Below are 13,069 nucleotides of genomic sequence, written 5' to 3' on the forward strand. Positions count from 1 at the left end.
AGGCATTCAAGGCCAGGCTGGATGTGGCTCTGGGCAGCCTGGTCTAGTGGTTGGCGACCCTGCACATAGCAGAGGGATTAAAACTAGATGATCATTGTGGTCCTTTTCAACCCAGGCCATTTCTGTGATTCTGTGGTTCTGTGGTTCTATGATTCTGTGGTTCTGTGATTCTATGATTCTATGATAGTTGGACTGGATGACCTCAGAGGTCTTTTCCAACCTTGATGATTCTATGACTTCATCATTCTTAGGCTGCTGGAAGAAGTCCTGCAGGCTCTGCCCATGCTCCAGCTCTGCTGGCCAGCCTTCTGGGACCTCCAGGTTCCTCCTGAGGGATGTCAAAACCCAGAGCACTGTCCAGTGGATTTTCTCCCCCTTGCAGAGCAATCAAACCATAGGGCTGCCTCCAGCTCCAAGCCTTGGCCCTCTGTTCATACAAGGGCTTGCAACAGTTGGCCCCCGGTTGGCTTGTCCTTATCAAGAGTTCTTTGACAGTATTTAGTTGCTAGATAGTTGGTGTTAGTGAAGGACAAAAGCCTGGAGTCCCTCAGCCAATGGTTGGGAGGGCAGGGGCTGCCCAGCTGAGCTCCGTTGACATAACAGAGAGCTGCAGGGCAGGGCAGCAGAGGAGCAAAGGTGTTGGGAGGCAGAGAGAGGGGAAGGGAGGCTGGGGGAAAGCAGCCAAGAGAAAGGAGGATTGAAGGAAGCATGAAAGGCCTGGGGAGGAGGACAAAGGGAGCTGGAAGGAAGGAGGCAAGGGGTAACAGGGTTGCTGAAAAAATCAGGGAACAGAAGGGAGCCCGTGGATAGGAGGGTTGTGATGTGTCTGTGGGCAGCACTGCCCTGGGGAGGCCTCTGGCACTGTGCTGGCATCCCCGCTCACACGGACAGGGAGAGCTGCACTTCATCAAGCAGCTCCAGCTTGGGCAGCATCTACTCAGCTCATCACAAGCTTTCCTGTTCAGATGTGAGATTGTTCGCTTCCAGCTTTCAGCTGGGTTTATAATTTGGCATGGAAACTACAGGGACGAAAAAGCACCCAAAACCATGTAGTGACAAAGCGTTACATCATGTGCCTTAGTGCCTCAGTACAAGGCCCAGCTGAGAGCGCACTTTCCCCTGTAATTTTCCTGCACATCTGCCAAGCAGTGCATGGAAAGAGCCATCTGTGATGTCTTACGGGGGCATTTCCTGGACACAGCTTCCAAAGGGTAAATAAAAACCGAGTTCTGTAAAACGTAAGCCACTGCCCAAATGACTGGAGTTTTAGAAACATGTAAGTTACAGCTGAGAGAGAAGTCGTGATAACTCCTGCTATTTCCAGTTGGCTCGATCTGTGTCTACTTGGAGTTCATCAGCCCCACTGGCAAAATTAATATCTCTGCCTATGGCATTATGAGCCTTGTTATCAGGATTCCGCATCATAACATCATGTAGTGCACTGGGACGTAAGGAGCTAGTGGTGCTGTTCCGTGGATTGTTGCTCTTTCTGGGTACCTGGATCTCAGGAGAGAAGAAGAACTACATCTCCCAGAAGACTTTCACTGTTCCCTTTCCATTTTCCGTTCAGACGGAAAGATAAATCTGTTTTGCAACTCACAAGGTGGCCCCTTTTCTTTTACTGCTCGTCTCTGCAGTAAAGTGCCCTAAGGATAACTGATCCGACTATTAAAGGCAGATGTAAAAGAGGCGGTAAGAACCTCAGCCTTTTCCTTATCCACAGTGGTCAATACGGTTCTAAAGGTGTGTCATGCAGATCCTCATGCACCTAAGAATTGGGCTACTGAAGAACAACAAAATAACCATCAGGTAGACTGAGCTGCCAAAACTGAGGTGGCTCAAATAGACTTGGACTGACAAAACAAGCATGAAATATTTCTAATTATGTTGGCCCATGAAACCATCAAGGAAGAGATGCAACATATAGTGGGCTAGAGACCAAGAAGTGGACGTAACTATGGACACTATTGCACGGGTTATTCATGACTGTGAAACATGCACTGCAATTGAAGAAAACCAAGAGAATAAAACCTCTCTTGGGGCAAGGGCGATGGCAAAAGTATAAATATGGGGAGGCATGGCAGGTTGATTATAACACTCTGCCATGATCTCACAGTGGTAAGCGTTATGTTCTTGCCATGATGGAGGCAATCACTGGGTGGCTTGAAACATATGCAGTACCCACTGGGTCTTGAGAAACAAGTCCTGTGGCAACACAGCACTCCAGAAAGAATTGAATAGATAATAGGACTCAGTTCAAAAATTCTCTTGTAAATTCTTAGGCCAAATATCATGGCATTGAGTGGATTTATCATGCAGCTTTTTCATGCACTATCTTCAGGTAAAATCATACTATACAATGTTGTTAAAAACTGTGTTGAAAATAATGGGCAATGAAACATTTAAGCATAGGGAGAATCATTTGACAGAAGCCACCTGGCTGGTGGCTTGAGGATCTATCAGTTGTGATGGTCCTGCCCAATCCAGCTCCCTACATACTGTAGAGTGAGATAAGGACTCTGTAGTACATGTAAAGAGCATGTTGGGAAAAGTGGTTTGGGTCTTTCCAGCTTCTGGAAAGAGCAAACCTCTCTGTGGAACTGTTTTTGCTCAGGGACCTGGGTCCACTTGGTGGGTGATGCAGAAAAATAGGGATGTTCAATGGATACCACAAGGGAATTTGATGTTGGGGGAGTGTAGTCAGTGATTCCACATACATATATATATGTATATATATATGTTTGTATGTGTGTAATGCATGTTAATCATTGTTTGTATATATATATATATATATTAAGCATGATGTAGTGATGTGGAATAAGGGGTGGAATGTCATGGGTTTATGATTTTTGTTATTGGCATTCCACATCATAACATCATATAGAACACTGGGAGTTAAAGAGCTAATGCTTCAGTTTCATGGAATATCAATAGTTCTGAGTATACCTGTCTCAGAAGTGAAGAAGAACTACATCTCCCAGAGGACTTTTCATTGTTCTGTTTCCATTTTCCATTTAGAGGGAAAGAAAAAACAGTTCACAAGTCACGAGATGGTCCCCTGTACTTTCTGCGCATCTCTGTGGTGTGTGATCCCTAGCAGTCTTGCCTTCAGCATTAGAATAAGGCCTTCAGTTTTTGGACAATCTCATTTCATTTGATTTATTAGCCTCAATTCCAATTATATTGTATTATATTGTGTCACCTTGCATTCCTCTATCTTATTTAGTAAATTAACTTGCCTCCTCAGATCGTTGCTGCTGTTCTGTTTTCAGGTCCATCTCCCTACTTTTTCCCCTTTCCCACTCTCAGGTTGTGGGTCCATGGGTTCCCCCAGCCCCATTAGTCACATAACTGGACCAAACTGGCCCATAAACTGTTGGCAGGTCTCTTCCACAAAATAGAAATAGAGCCCAAACCAGTGGGCAATTAGAATAATAAAATGACACCACTTTGAATTGTTCTGTGGCATATCTTTGTCTGCATGTGAAGCTGCTACTTAAGTTAATTTTCTCATTCTTTTTAGACAAGCCACATTAATTTCCTCCCTGAACTCAATGTAAAACATGATGAAAACAATTAAAGAGACATACCAGAGGAGTCAGAAAATAAACAGTCTGCTGTTTATTGTGGGTCTAAAGGACTTCAAGAAGATGACTTCATTTGCATCTATAATTCAAATGACCACTGCATAAGACTTTATATTGTTCCACAGTGTGTTTTAATCCAAGACACTTCCACGTGCTGTAAAAAATGTTTCAAATGACGTAAGTTTACAATAAGGTAAACAGCATAAGGAAAGATAAAGATTTTCTTCTCAGTTTTTTACCTCTGACAAGATTTCTCCAGTGTAACACTCTTTTTCTCTAAATTTTCTGAGCTCTGACTTAAAGATTATGTTAATTTGGGAGGAGGAAGTGAGGGATATAAATGAAGGAAGAATTCATTTGGAACAACCATTGCAGAACTATCAGCATGAACTAATATTAGTGTAGATGATTATGCAGACAAAGGTGTGATCTATGCTTTAGATAAGCTTAAGGAGACTGTTACATTCTCTAAGTTTACTAAGCTTGATAAAATTCTTCTACTTCTGAGGAGTACAGAAGAATTGTCATTTAAACTATTTTTAAGATGAAGAAATATTAGGCTTCCCAACCGTGTAGCTCAAGTGTCATTTAAGATTCTCCTAAAATATAACATACTGTCCTTAATACAAAGCTTGCAATGCTTACTTTACTCTTAAATACATGGAGAGACTCTGCATGGGTGGAGAGCAACACATTCAGTTCCTGAACTCTCCATGCTGCTTCTTCTTTCCTTGTGGCAATACTCCAAGTGAAAATGGAGACTTAATATTTTGCCTATCCCTTTCAGCTTCCTCATCCTCATCATATCTTTCATCCTCATCTTCGTCTTCGGCTTCACTATGGTGAGGGCTGGAATGTTGAGAGACAGAAGGTGATGGTGGCACTGATGAAGGTCTTGGGAATCTGAAACCTTCCGTCTGGCAGAGAGAAAAGCAAATTGCATATAAATTATCACAATGTTCTTCAATTGCTTGTGTACAGCAATTTAAGGCTGTCAGTGCTACAAAGCAAATCATGGATAATGGACATAAACTAGACTTGCTTTGCACTCCAAAAGTAAATTCCCTTGAATACAGATCCCTTAAGTACTGCTCTGCTAGAAAGTGCTTGTCTATCAGTGATCTTTAGCCGGTGTTATAAAAGATAGGCTTTCTTTCCAGCATCATTTCTTGTAAAGTATGATCATCTTTATTGAGCTTTAAAATCCTCACCATTACATTAAATCCTTCTAAGTTCTGTAGTCAGAATGTGCTGAATTCAGAATCTGTCTGAAGTTTGAATAGTTTTTTAGTTATAATGCCAACATCTGCAGAATTAGAGCCAAACAAGGAATTTTGGCCTAAGCCTCTTTCCTCATTCTCATTTCAAAATATGAGTTGCTCTGGCGGTTTCTGTAGGTTTAGTTCAAATAGCATGGAATTTAGACTGGGTCCCTTTTCAAACTGATGCTATTATGCACCATACATGAAGTGACTGAAAGAGTGCCTTTAAACTGACCCCTTGAAATTGCAGTCACAGTCTCCTCCTCACATACTCTATTTAGATTAATGCAATATTTTGTGTCTTCTTTTTTTTCCCTAGATACACTTTCCCAATAGTTCCTCTTCAATAGTTGAGTTCATACACAACTTCTTCATGGAGTTAATCAGAAGAAAAATTAGGGACTCTCCTCTAACAGAAATTCCAAAGGCCAATTCCTCAGCTAGTCTAAAGTGGCATAGACCCATCCATGTCACTCTAGATCATCTGAAGAACTGTTTCTGTATTCAACATGGTACCCTTACTGTTTGCATATGACACCACTGTAAGTTCTGATTGGAGCTTAAAACTAGAGATTTTAACTGTGAGTTAACTTCCCTATAATTAAGTAAAACCTTACTGACTCTCTCTCTCTCATACACAGATATTCTTTTTCCTTATGAATTCATCTCTAAAAGCGGATTTTACCTTTGGTGGAGCACATGGTTCCATCTCAAATTTATCAGGGAATGTTCTGCTGAGGGCCAAGTGTCTAGCATGCATGTAATACTGCAACATAAAAGAGAAATCTTTAAAAGTCAAGGAAGTCTTGGGTAGATTTAAGGAAAGAAAAGAAAAAAAGGAACAAAGAATGAGTATCTTCTCAAAGATGATGATGAACAATGGCCAAACACAAGATAATCCAAATGGTACTGATATTTGTAAAAAATGTATTACTGGGAAATAGCAAACTTCATACTGAAGCAGAAGGTGTACCAAGATGGAAACCAGCACTCATGGCAGTTGGTGTAGTTCAGTGTAGTTCAGGGTCTTTCTTATCCAGATAATTTTACATCTTTAAATATACATGTGTATACACTTAAACTTTGGGTTTATCCTTGCATAGGAAGAATGTGTAACCGTTAAAAAGAAATATTTATGAGTTTGATTAGGTGTGATATTTAAGAATTTGGCAAAAATAGTTGATGAATCTACTATAATCACCAGTCACCATCACCTGTACTGAAAATAATAGCTTGTGTCAGAGCCTTACACTGTGCTAGCAGTCATGCAAACAGAAAGATTCTCACACAGATACCAACACAGTGCAAGATCTAAAATAGTTACAAAACTAATACACGTGCATCCATCCACTTCTTTTTTCCTGTAGATCTAAGAACATTGCTTTGCTAATTTCTTGTTAGTAGGTGGTACCATAGTGTTTTCTACATCAAATTAAAAACTCTATTTTGTTCTAATGCACAGATTTAGTTCAGGAGTGCTGATGAGCCACAAGGTCTAGCAGTGTTTTAGGAAGAACAGATAGGATTCTTGAAAGACTTCAGAGCACAAATCCTATTCACTGTACATTTGCCAGGGTTCTCAGAGACATAAGCTTTTCGTACTGAAGTTGGCATAAGGAATACAAAGAGATCACAGTGTCTGACTTCAGCTCTATCCTATTCAGTTAAGTTATGCCTATCTTTACCATAGGACAATGGAAGAATTACAGCAAAATATAAAGGTAGTCATCATCTTTAGCACCTCTGATAGGTGCCCTTCAGAACAGGAATGTCTCCTTGCACTGTAGCATGATGCTGAAGACAGTGTGTCTGGAATTTTTAATACCTCTATTAATAGTTTCACACACCCTGCCTAGGTATCTCCAGTCCAACAGATCTGAGAGCCTCTCAGTTCGGTTTCTTTGGATGATCCTCTGGCGACGGGACTGCTGACAAAATCCATACAGGAACTGAGTCAGCTGGTTGCATGATTCATCAGGTGAGCGGAACCTCCTGTCAACTATGTAGATACCTAAAGGATACAATGAAAATGTGAAGGTAAGCTGAACTGAAAGTGGAATCTGACCTCTTACATTTCCATTCTACTATCTGTCACATAGTCTTACAAATATTACATAAGTTGTGTCGATGCCCACATCTATGTTTTTGCAGAGTAGAGCAAATGACCCGTCTCTCTACCTGTAACCTTTCTAAAGGTTTTCAAAGACATGTCTAGCCAAGCAGGTGTAGATATATTCTGCAGCTGGCCCTATCCTTTCCAGTAGGTCAGGATATAATTGGGGCTAGTGTGGAGATGTTTCCATTTGACTGTACAGACGAGCCAGTGTGCTTAGTAAGATGCTCTAATTTGGTCTTGATGTACTGGGATTTGGCTGTACTCCTCACCACAATTTAATGAGGGATCATTTTTCTAGTTTAATGAGCAGATTCTTATCTGTAAGTAGGCTCCTTTTATTGTCACAGGCTTATTTTTAGTGTACAAGATAATTTACTGTTTGTTTGATGAGGGCATGCTTCACTGTTCCCAAAGTCCCAGCATATCCTTCTTGGACTACTCAAAGAGAAGGGGATTTTCACTGCTTCTTTTGTAGGTCACCAAGTGTTCCAGTGTAACTAGAGGTATTGAAGGGATGTGTGGGATAAAGAGAGCTGAGTTTGAAACAACAGAGCAAACAAAAGATTAAAGGAAGATAACAGACAGAGAACCTGGAAAAAAAATGGATAAATATCAAAGCTTGAATAGCTTGCTCAACATCACCAGAGTTTTGGAGCTCTGAATGTATTTTCCTAATGAACTGCACTGCACTAGTAAAAGCATGAAATTCAGGAGCTGACGAATTGCTGTTGCTGTGGTTTTGCTTCCTAATTCAGAGGCACTATTTTGATACGGTGTTAAAAACTTTACCATAAGCAGCTGGGTCAGCAACATGTTCCTGCATGAAACAGCCGAATCCAGAAAGGTTTGTGGTCACACTGGGAATACCCATCACAGTACATTCAGCTGCCAAAAGAAATAGATAAAAAAAAAATGTTTAAAGACAATATGTTTTGAATGGTTTTACCTCATGAGAAAAAAAAGAAAATGAAATAGATGAACAGAAGGTCCCATAAAACTAGAGCTGCTCTGAAAATATCAAGGGAAAACTATAATGCTTTGATGTGGATTAAGGGGAAAAGAAAAGACAAAGAAAGGATTTTTAAAGGGAAAATTTCATACTGTTTTTGCAGATATATTTTTGTGTTTTCCAGCAGGTAAACTGAAAACATTGCAGGATTCTAGTGTTGAAACAGAGAATCCTGATATATGGCCTGGACCGCCTGCATTTTAAACTGAAGCCTGTACACAGTTGTACACAGTTGTTAATTAGGTGATTCATTACTATTTGCAAAACTGATTCTCTTAATTGCAAGAGCGTGCTATACATTGTATTTTGTTATTAGGTGCTTTTAAACTAGTCCCTATAGTAACAACAAAGGAAACCTTAAGTTTGGATTGCTTTCAAAGTAGATGTGGAATCAGCTTTACAAAATTATAAAATGCATGCCTCTTTTGTAGTTATTTCTATCATTGCTGTGAGTAAGAATAACTTTTTACTCCTGCTTAAAGAGTTTCTGCTGATGAATATTAAGTCTAACCTAAAGCAACAAACATATGAAGTAAAATACTCCAACTGAAATGCTGAAAGCCATCTACATGGCCTTCCTTCATATGACAATGAAGCTGATGTTGATACAGCAGATCTACAAATCCACCAAAAAAGAACACTTTCTGTTTCAGGGAGAATTAAATGGAATATATCAACAAAGAGAATCTGTTCTGCATTAGTAAAAGAAATAACTCTTTTAACCAGTGTAAATCACAGCTTTCCTCAAAACTGCTAAGTAGCAGTCTAACTTTTCTGATCAGGTTACTTTAAAGTTTAATTTCAAAATCATCCCTGGCTGTCACATTTTCCTTATACTTCAGCTGAGACTAAAACAGGAAGAGAAAGTGCTGGAATGCAAAACTGCATTGGAATTAGATCGCTCCCTTAAGTGGAGAGAAATAGCTCTGGAGAATGATCAACTTCACAAAACTTTTATTCTGATTCACTGGCTTACCGCTAATTCACTTCAGAGGAGCATCCAAATGTTCAGATGTGTATCAAGGTTACAGAAGATATTTTGCAGGGCATACAAAATAAAATAGGCACCTATGCTTTGATCTTGATAGACATTCAAGTTTCTGGTTTGTACCGATTTCATTAGGTGTTAAGTGCTCATTGTAAATCTGGGTAAATTTTTTTGAGCCTGAAACTAAATGCTCTCTGTATCTTTAAAAATTTCCTTTTAAGTCTGTGAGAATATCTATTACTTCATGTACGTATTTGTGGTAAATATCGTACATGTGGTGTTACATACACATACCAAACTTAATTGCTATCTTGAATTAAACCCACTGAAGTATGTCTGCTGGTAGTATCAGAACTCTTGCTCTGTTCTTTTTTTTCAATATGCACATTCCTCTAAGTCTTTTAAAATCCCCTATGCAAATTAAAAATTATATCCAAAAATGACTTTATTTTATTTTATTTTATTTTGTTCTAAAGCCACAGAAAATTGAAAGATTACATGTTAGTATGGAAAAGGTTCCAGCGCAGGGACAAATTTGAGTAGCTGTCAGTCAGTAGATGCCATTTAATACCACCTGGCCCCCAAATTTTTTCAGCAGTAAGACCTTTGCACTGCAGAGGAAACAGAGTCAAAAGAGTTTTTTCAGCACTCCAGAAGAAACTGGCTTTAAATCTATTCTGCATCAGCAGAATGGGTATTCATCTTTTGATACCTATTAAAATGTACTGATTGCCTACCTGGAGTATAACCCCAGGGTTCATAGTATGATGGAAATACACCCAAGTGACAACCTCTAACAAATTCTTCATAGTCCAAGGGCAGCAACGGGCTTGTCGAAGAAAGAAACTCTGGATGTACTATCACCTGGATATTCAAAAATTACATTAGAGGTGAAAGAAAAGCATCATCAATGCATTGCATTTATCAGTAAGCTTCAGTAATTTTTTTCACTCTGGTCTTCTTCTGAGCACTTGGACAATACATTCCTTGTCCATCCTGTTGCCTAATTCAATTTCCACACTAAAATGCATTATCTTGTAACCTGTCTGTATGTAGTCTTGTCCTGGAAATAATACTGATAATGAACACTATTTTCTGAATGGGTCTTTGGCATTATTCTTCTTGCTCAAGAAAGACCATGCACATTGTTGATTATGCCTAAGGCTGTAACATTTAGCAGTACTGAATTGGTTCTTTTGGTCTGTCATACCACAGTATAGAATACTGGGATGTTTTCTTCCAGAGGACGCCTCATAAGTATATAGCACTCCTGAGCACCCAGCTGAAAAATAGGAATGCTTGCAGTTCTCAGAAGAAAGCTGAAACCAGATGTATTATAATGCCATCGTCATAATTCTGGACTTGGGCTAACTGATCTTACTGAAAAACTAAGCTTATTAGCTTAGGTTAATATACCTCTTCCAGGACCCAAGCTAATTTATTTGTATGACTCTGCTGGGTTTGAGGTCACAGTCCCATATTCCACTATCAAGCAGAGAAGCACCTTGTATAGCTGCCCAATCAGCTCAGGGAGAAAGGATTATGAGGGAAGGGTTAAACCTTCTCTGGGCCTTTCTTCCTTGCATTTACATACTCTGAACATTATTCCATGTCAGGGATATGCCTTTGTCTTTTCTTAATAATATAATCATGTTACTCCCTTGGGTAAATTGTACTCAACCAGTAAATGGCTTGTAAACTCATTATGCAAGCTTATTTGATCCCAATGAATCAAGTAAGATTTTTCATTGGCATCACTGTAGCTTTTTCATATGCTAACTGTGTCTTCATGGACATGTAATACAAGTCTCAAGATGACTTTCTCTTTCAACTTTACAGAATTTTTATCCATGACATTCAGCTTATTAGATGCTAAGCCTGTTGGTATAGTAGGTAATTTTCCTGTTGTAATGCCAGTTTTGTACAACCTATCCAGTCAAGTCTGTTGAGAAGCAGGAGCAGGTCTCTACAGTGTTACATGCAGTTTACTGACTAATTACTTCAAACAGTTAGTATTCTATTCTCAGAGCTCATTGGATCATTATTCCTGGAAAGGGAGCAAGAGGGAGGAAATAGTACATTACTGACTCTCTATCAGGAATTCGACTGTTCTTTTTATGCTAATGATCCAGATTCCGACTCTTTAATTCCATTTTATATCTAGAATGAAAAAACAACAGAAGGTACCTTTACTCTGTCTGTTCGGTTGTTGAAAAGGCCAATACGTCGGATGGTATTGAGTATTGGATCATTGCCATCGTCAATCATGTTGTGGGTGGTCACCGGAGGCAGACAGTGTCGCTTAAAAGAGAAAAGACAATCCTTGAGCCAGGCAAAGCTCCCAGAAAAGGGTTCTGTTACCATTTTCTGATGTTAGTGGAAGACGCTGGGAGATTTTGCTGTTAACGTGGATAGCTTTTTACCATTTCATTTGAAGACATGAAAGGAAACTTAGAATCACATAACATTGTTTTTTACAGAGCCCAGGACACAAATTAGACCATAAAAGCTATCACAGGTTAATTTACCTCAAAAGCAATGCATTTGCATTAACTTTTAGAAATGCCTACCATTTATTTCTACTTGTGGTAGAGGATTGACCTTAACTCTCCTTAAAGGATTGAATTTACATCTTTCATTAAAATGGAATAATTCAAGCTTCAGAAACAACGCAAAGATTTTGAACTTTGTGCAAAATGAAAAAAAGAATGACAGAATTTGGTGTCCTGCATGTGACTGGAGGAAGATTTGTATATTTGCCAAAAAAAATTATTTTGCATCAAACTCTCCTCAAAAACAATCACAGATGATCTTTAAATGTTACCAGTGAGAAGTACATTTGTTAAAAACTTTTTTTTTTTCAAAGCACACATGTCAAACACAATCCTCGTACATAGCTGTGCTCAACTTATACAGTAGATTTTCATATAAATAATTTGCTTTCTGACCTGAGTTGAAAAGATAGCTCTTTTCATAATGGTTATATCATCCCGGTCAAGAATCTTGCTCAAGTCTGGAATTTCTCCTCTGCGGAGGCAACACACAGAGCCTAGTTTACCAAATGATTTATTATCAGTCCTTCTGAGAACTAGCATTATGAGTTTACATTAAAGATGCTTTAAAAAAAAGAAGAAGAAAAGAAGAAATAAACAAGGTCTGATCTGAAGTCTGCTGATGTCAACCTGAATCTTTCCTTAGTTTTCCTGTCCCTTCTACACTCCCTACATTTTATTCTGCCACAAACTTGCTATCTTTCCAGTTAGCTTACAGAAAACTCCAAAAGGAATTTTTGTTTTGTTTTGTTTTTCAATCACACTTTATTTTTGCTGAAGTTTCAGTCCTCTCAGCTCTGGATGATTCACTTCCAGCTCACATCAGATGTCTTTTGAAAGGATACAACCAATTCAATAACCCATATTTGTCTCTGGTGCTCATTTTCGTCCGTGAGTAATTCTCAGCATTGCATAAATATCCCCCATGTCTCTTAAGATCCTTTACAAGATGGGATGTTAGTACCTTTAATTTTTTCATCTGTGGTTTGCCTATCATACAACTATCCTGTATACAGCACAGAGGGTCCCATATCTTCTCCTATATCCCTTCTGTAGACCCCAATATTTCTTAGACAAAGAGCAGAACCACCAAATCACTATGGGTAAGCCAAATGAATATGTGGCCCTGCAAGACAGGACAAAGTAACCTATACACTCACTTTAGTAAGGCATTGTAGAGTTTCTTTCCAAACTTTTCTTTCACAGATTGTGCAGTGTCCCTAGGAAAATAAATACATTTATGTATAAACATGAGAATCCTTTTCAAAGACAGAATAAAATATACCCCTGCTGCTGTAAATTATATTGTGTTTTTGTGTATGCTGGTGGAACCAAGAATGCAGAAGCATTCAAATGTCTTCTACCCAAGCAGCAGCCATAACGACTCATTTCAGTGCAACAGAGGATATGATCTGTACCCAATGATGAACTAACCGCTAAAGCCAGAAACAGAACTCACTAATGATTATTTCCAGAACTTTGATCAGTAGGCCACACTTTCATCTCAGCTATGAAAAAGAAGAGATATATGTGACTCTAAGTAGAGAAATAGACA

General features: G+C 39.0%; 1 protein-coding gene across 5 annotated transcripts in view; it reads right to left on the reverse strand.

Moving 5' to 3' along the window:
• Positions 1–3,598: 3,598 nt before the first annotated feature.
• Positions 3,599–13,069, reverse strand: part of GYS2 (glycogen synthase 2) — a 49,232-nt gene continuing 39,761 nt past the window's right edge. For all 5 annotated transcript variants that reach the window (XM_010715764.3, XM_019616844.2, XM_010715755.3 and 2 more), the window contains 8 exons: positions 12,675–12,734; positions 11,911–11,989; positions 11,150–11,263; positions 9,700–9,826; positions 7,755–7,850; positions 6,697–6,860; positions 5,535–5,615; positions 3,599–4,504 (listed from right to left, as the gene is read on the reverse strand). In XM_010715764.3, coding sequence (XP_010714066.1) covers positions 4,283–4,504; positions 5,535–5,615; positions 6,697–6,860; positions 7,755–7,850; positions 9,700–9,826; positions 11,150–11,263; positions 11,911–11,989; positions 12,675–12,734 — 943 coding nt within the window. In that variant the 3' untranslated portion in view covers positions 3,599–4,282. The remainder of the gene's footprint in view (positions 4,505–5,534; positions 5,616–6,696; positions 6,861–7,754; positions 7,851–9,699; positions 9,827–11,149; positions 11,264–11,910; positions 11,990–12,674; positions 12,735–13,069) is intronic.

The sequence above is a fragment of the Meleagris gallopavo genome, chromosome 1, assembly GCF_000146605.3.
Source record: "Meleagris gallopavo isolate NT-WF06-2002-E0010 breed Aviagen turkey brand Nicholas breeding stock chromosome 1, Turkey_5.1, whole genome shotgun sequence".
Taxonomy (NCBI): Eukaryota; Metazoa; Chordata; class Aves; order Galliformes; family Phasianidae; genus Meleagris; species Meleagris gallopavo.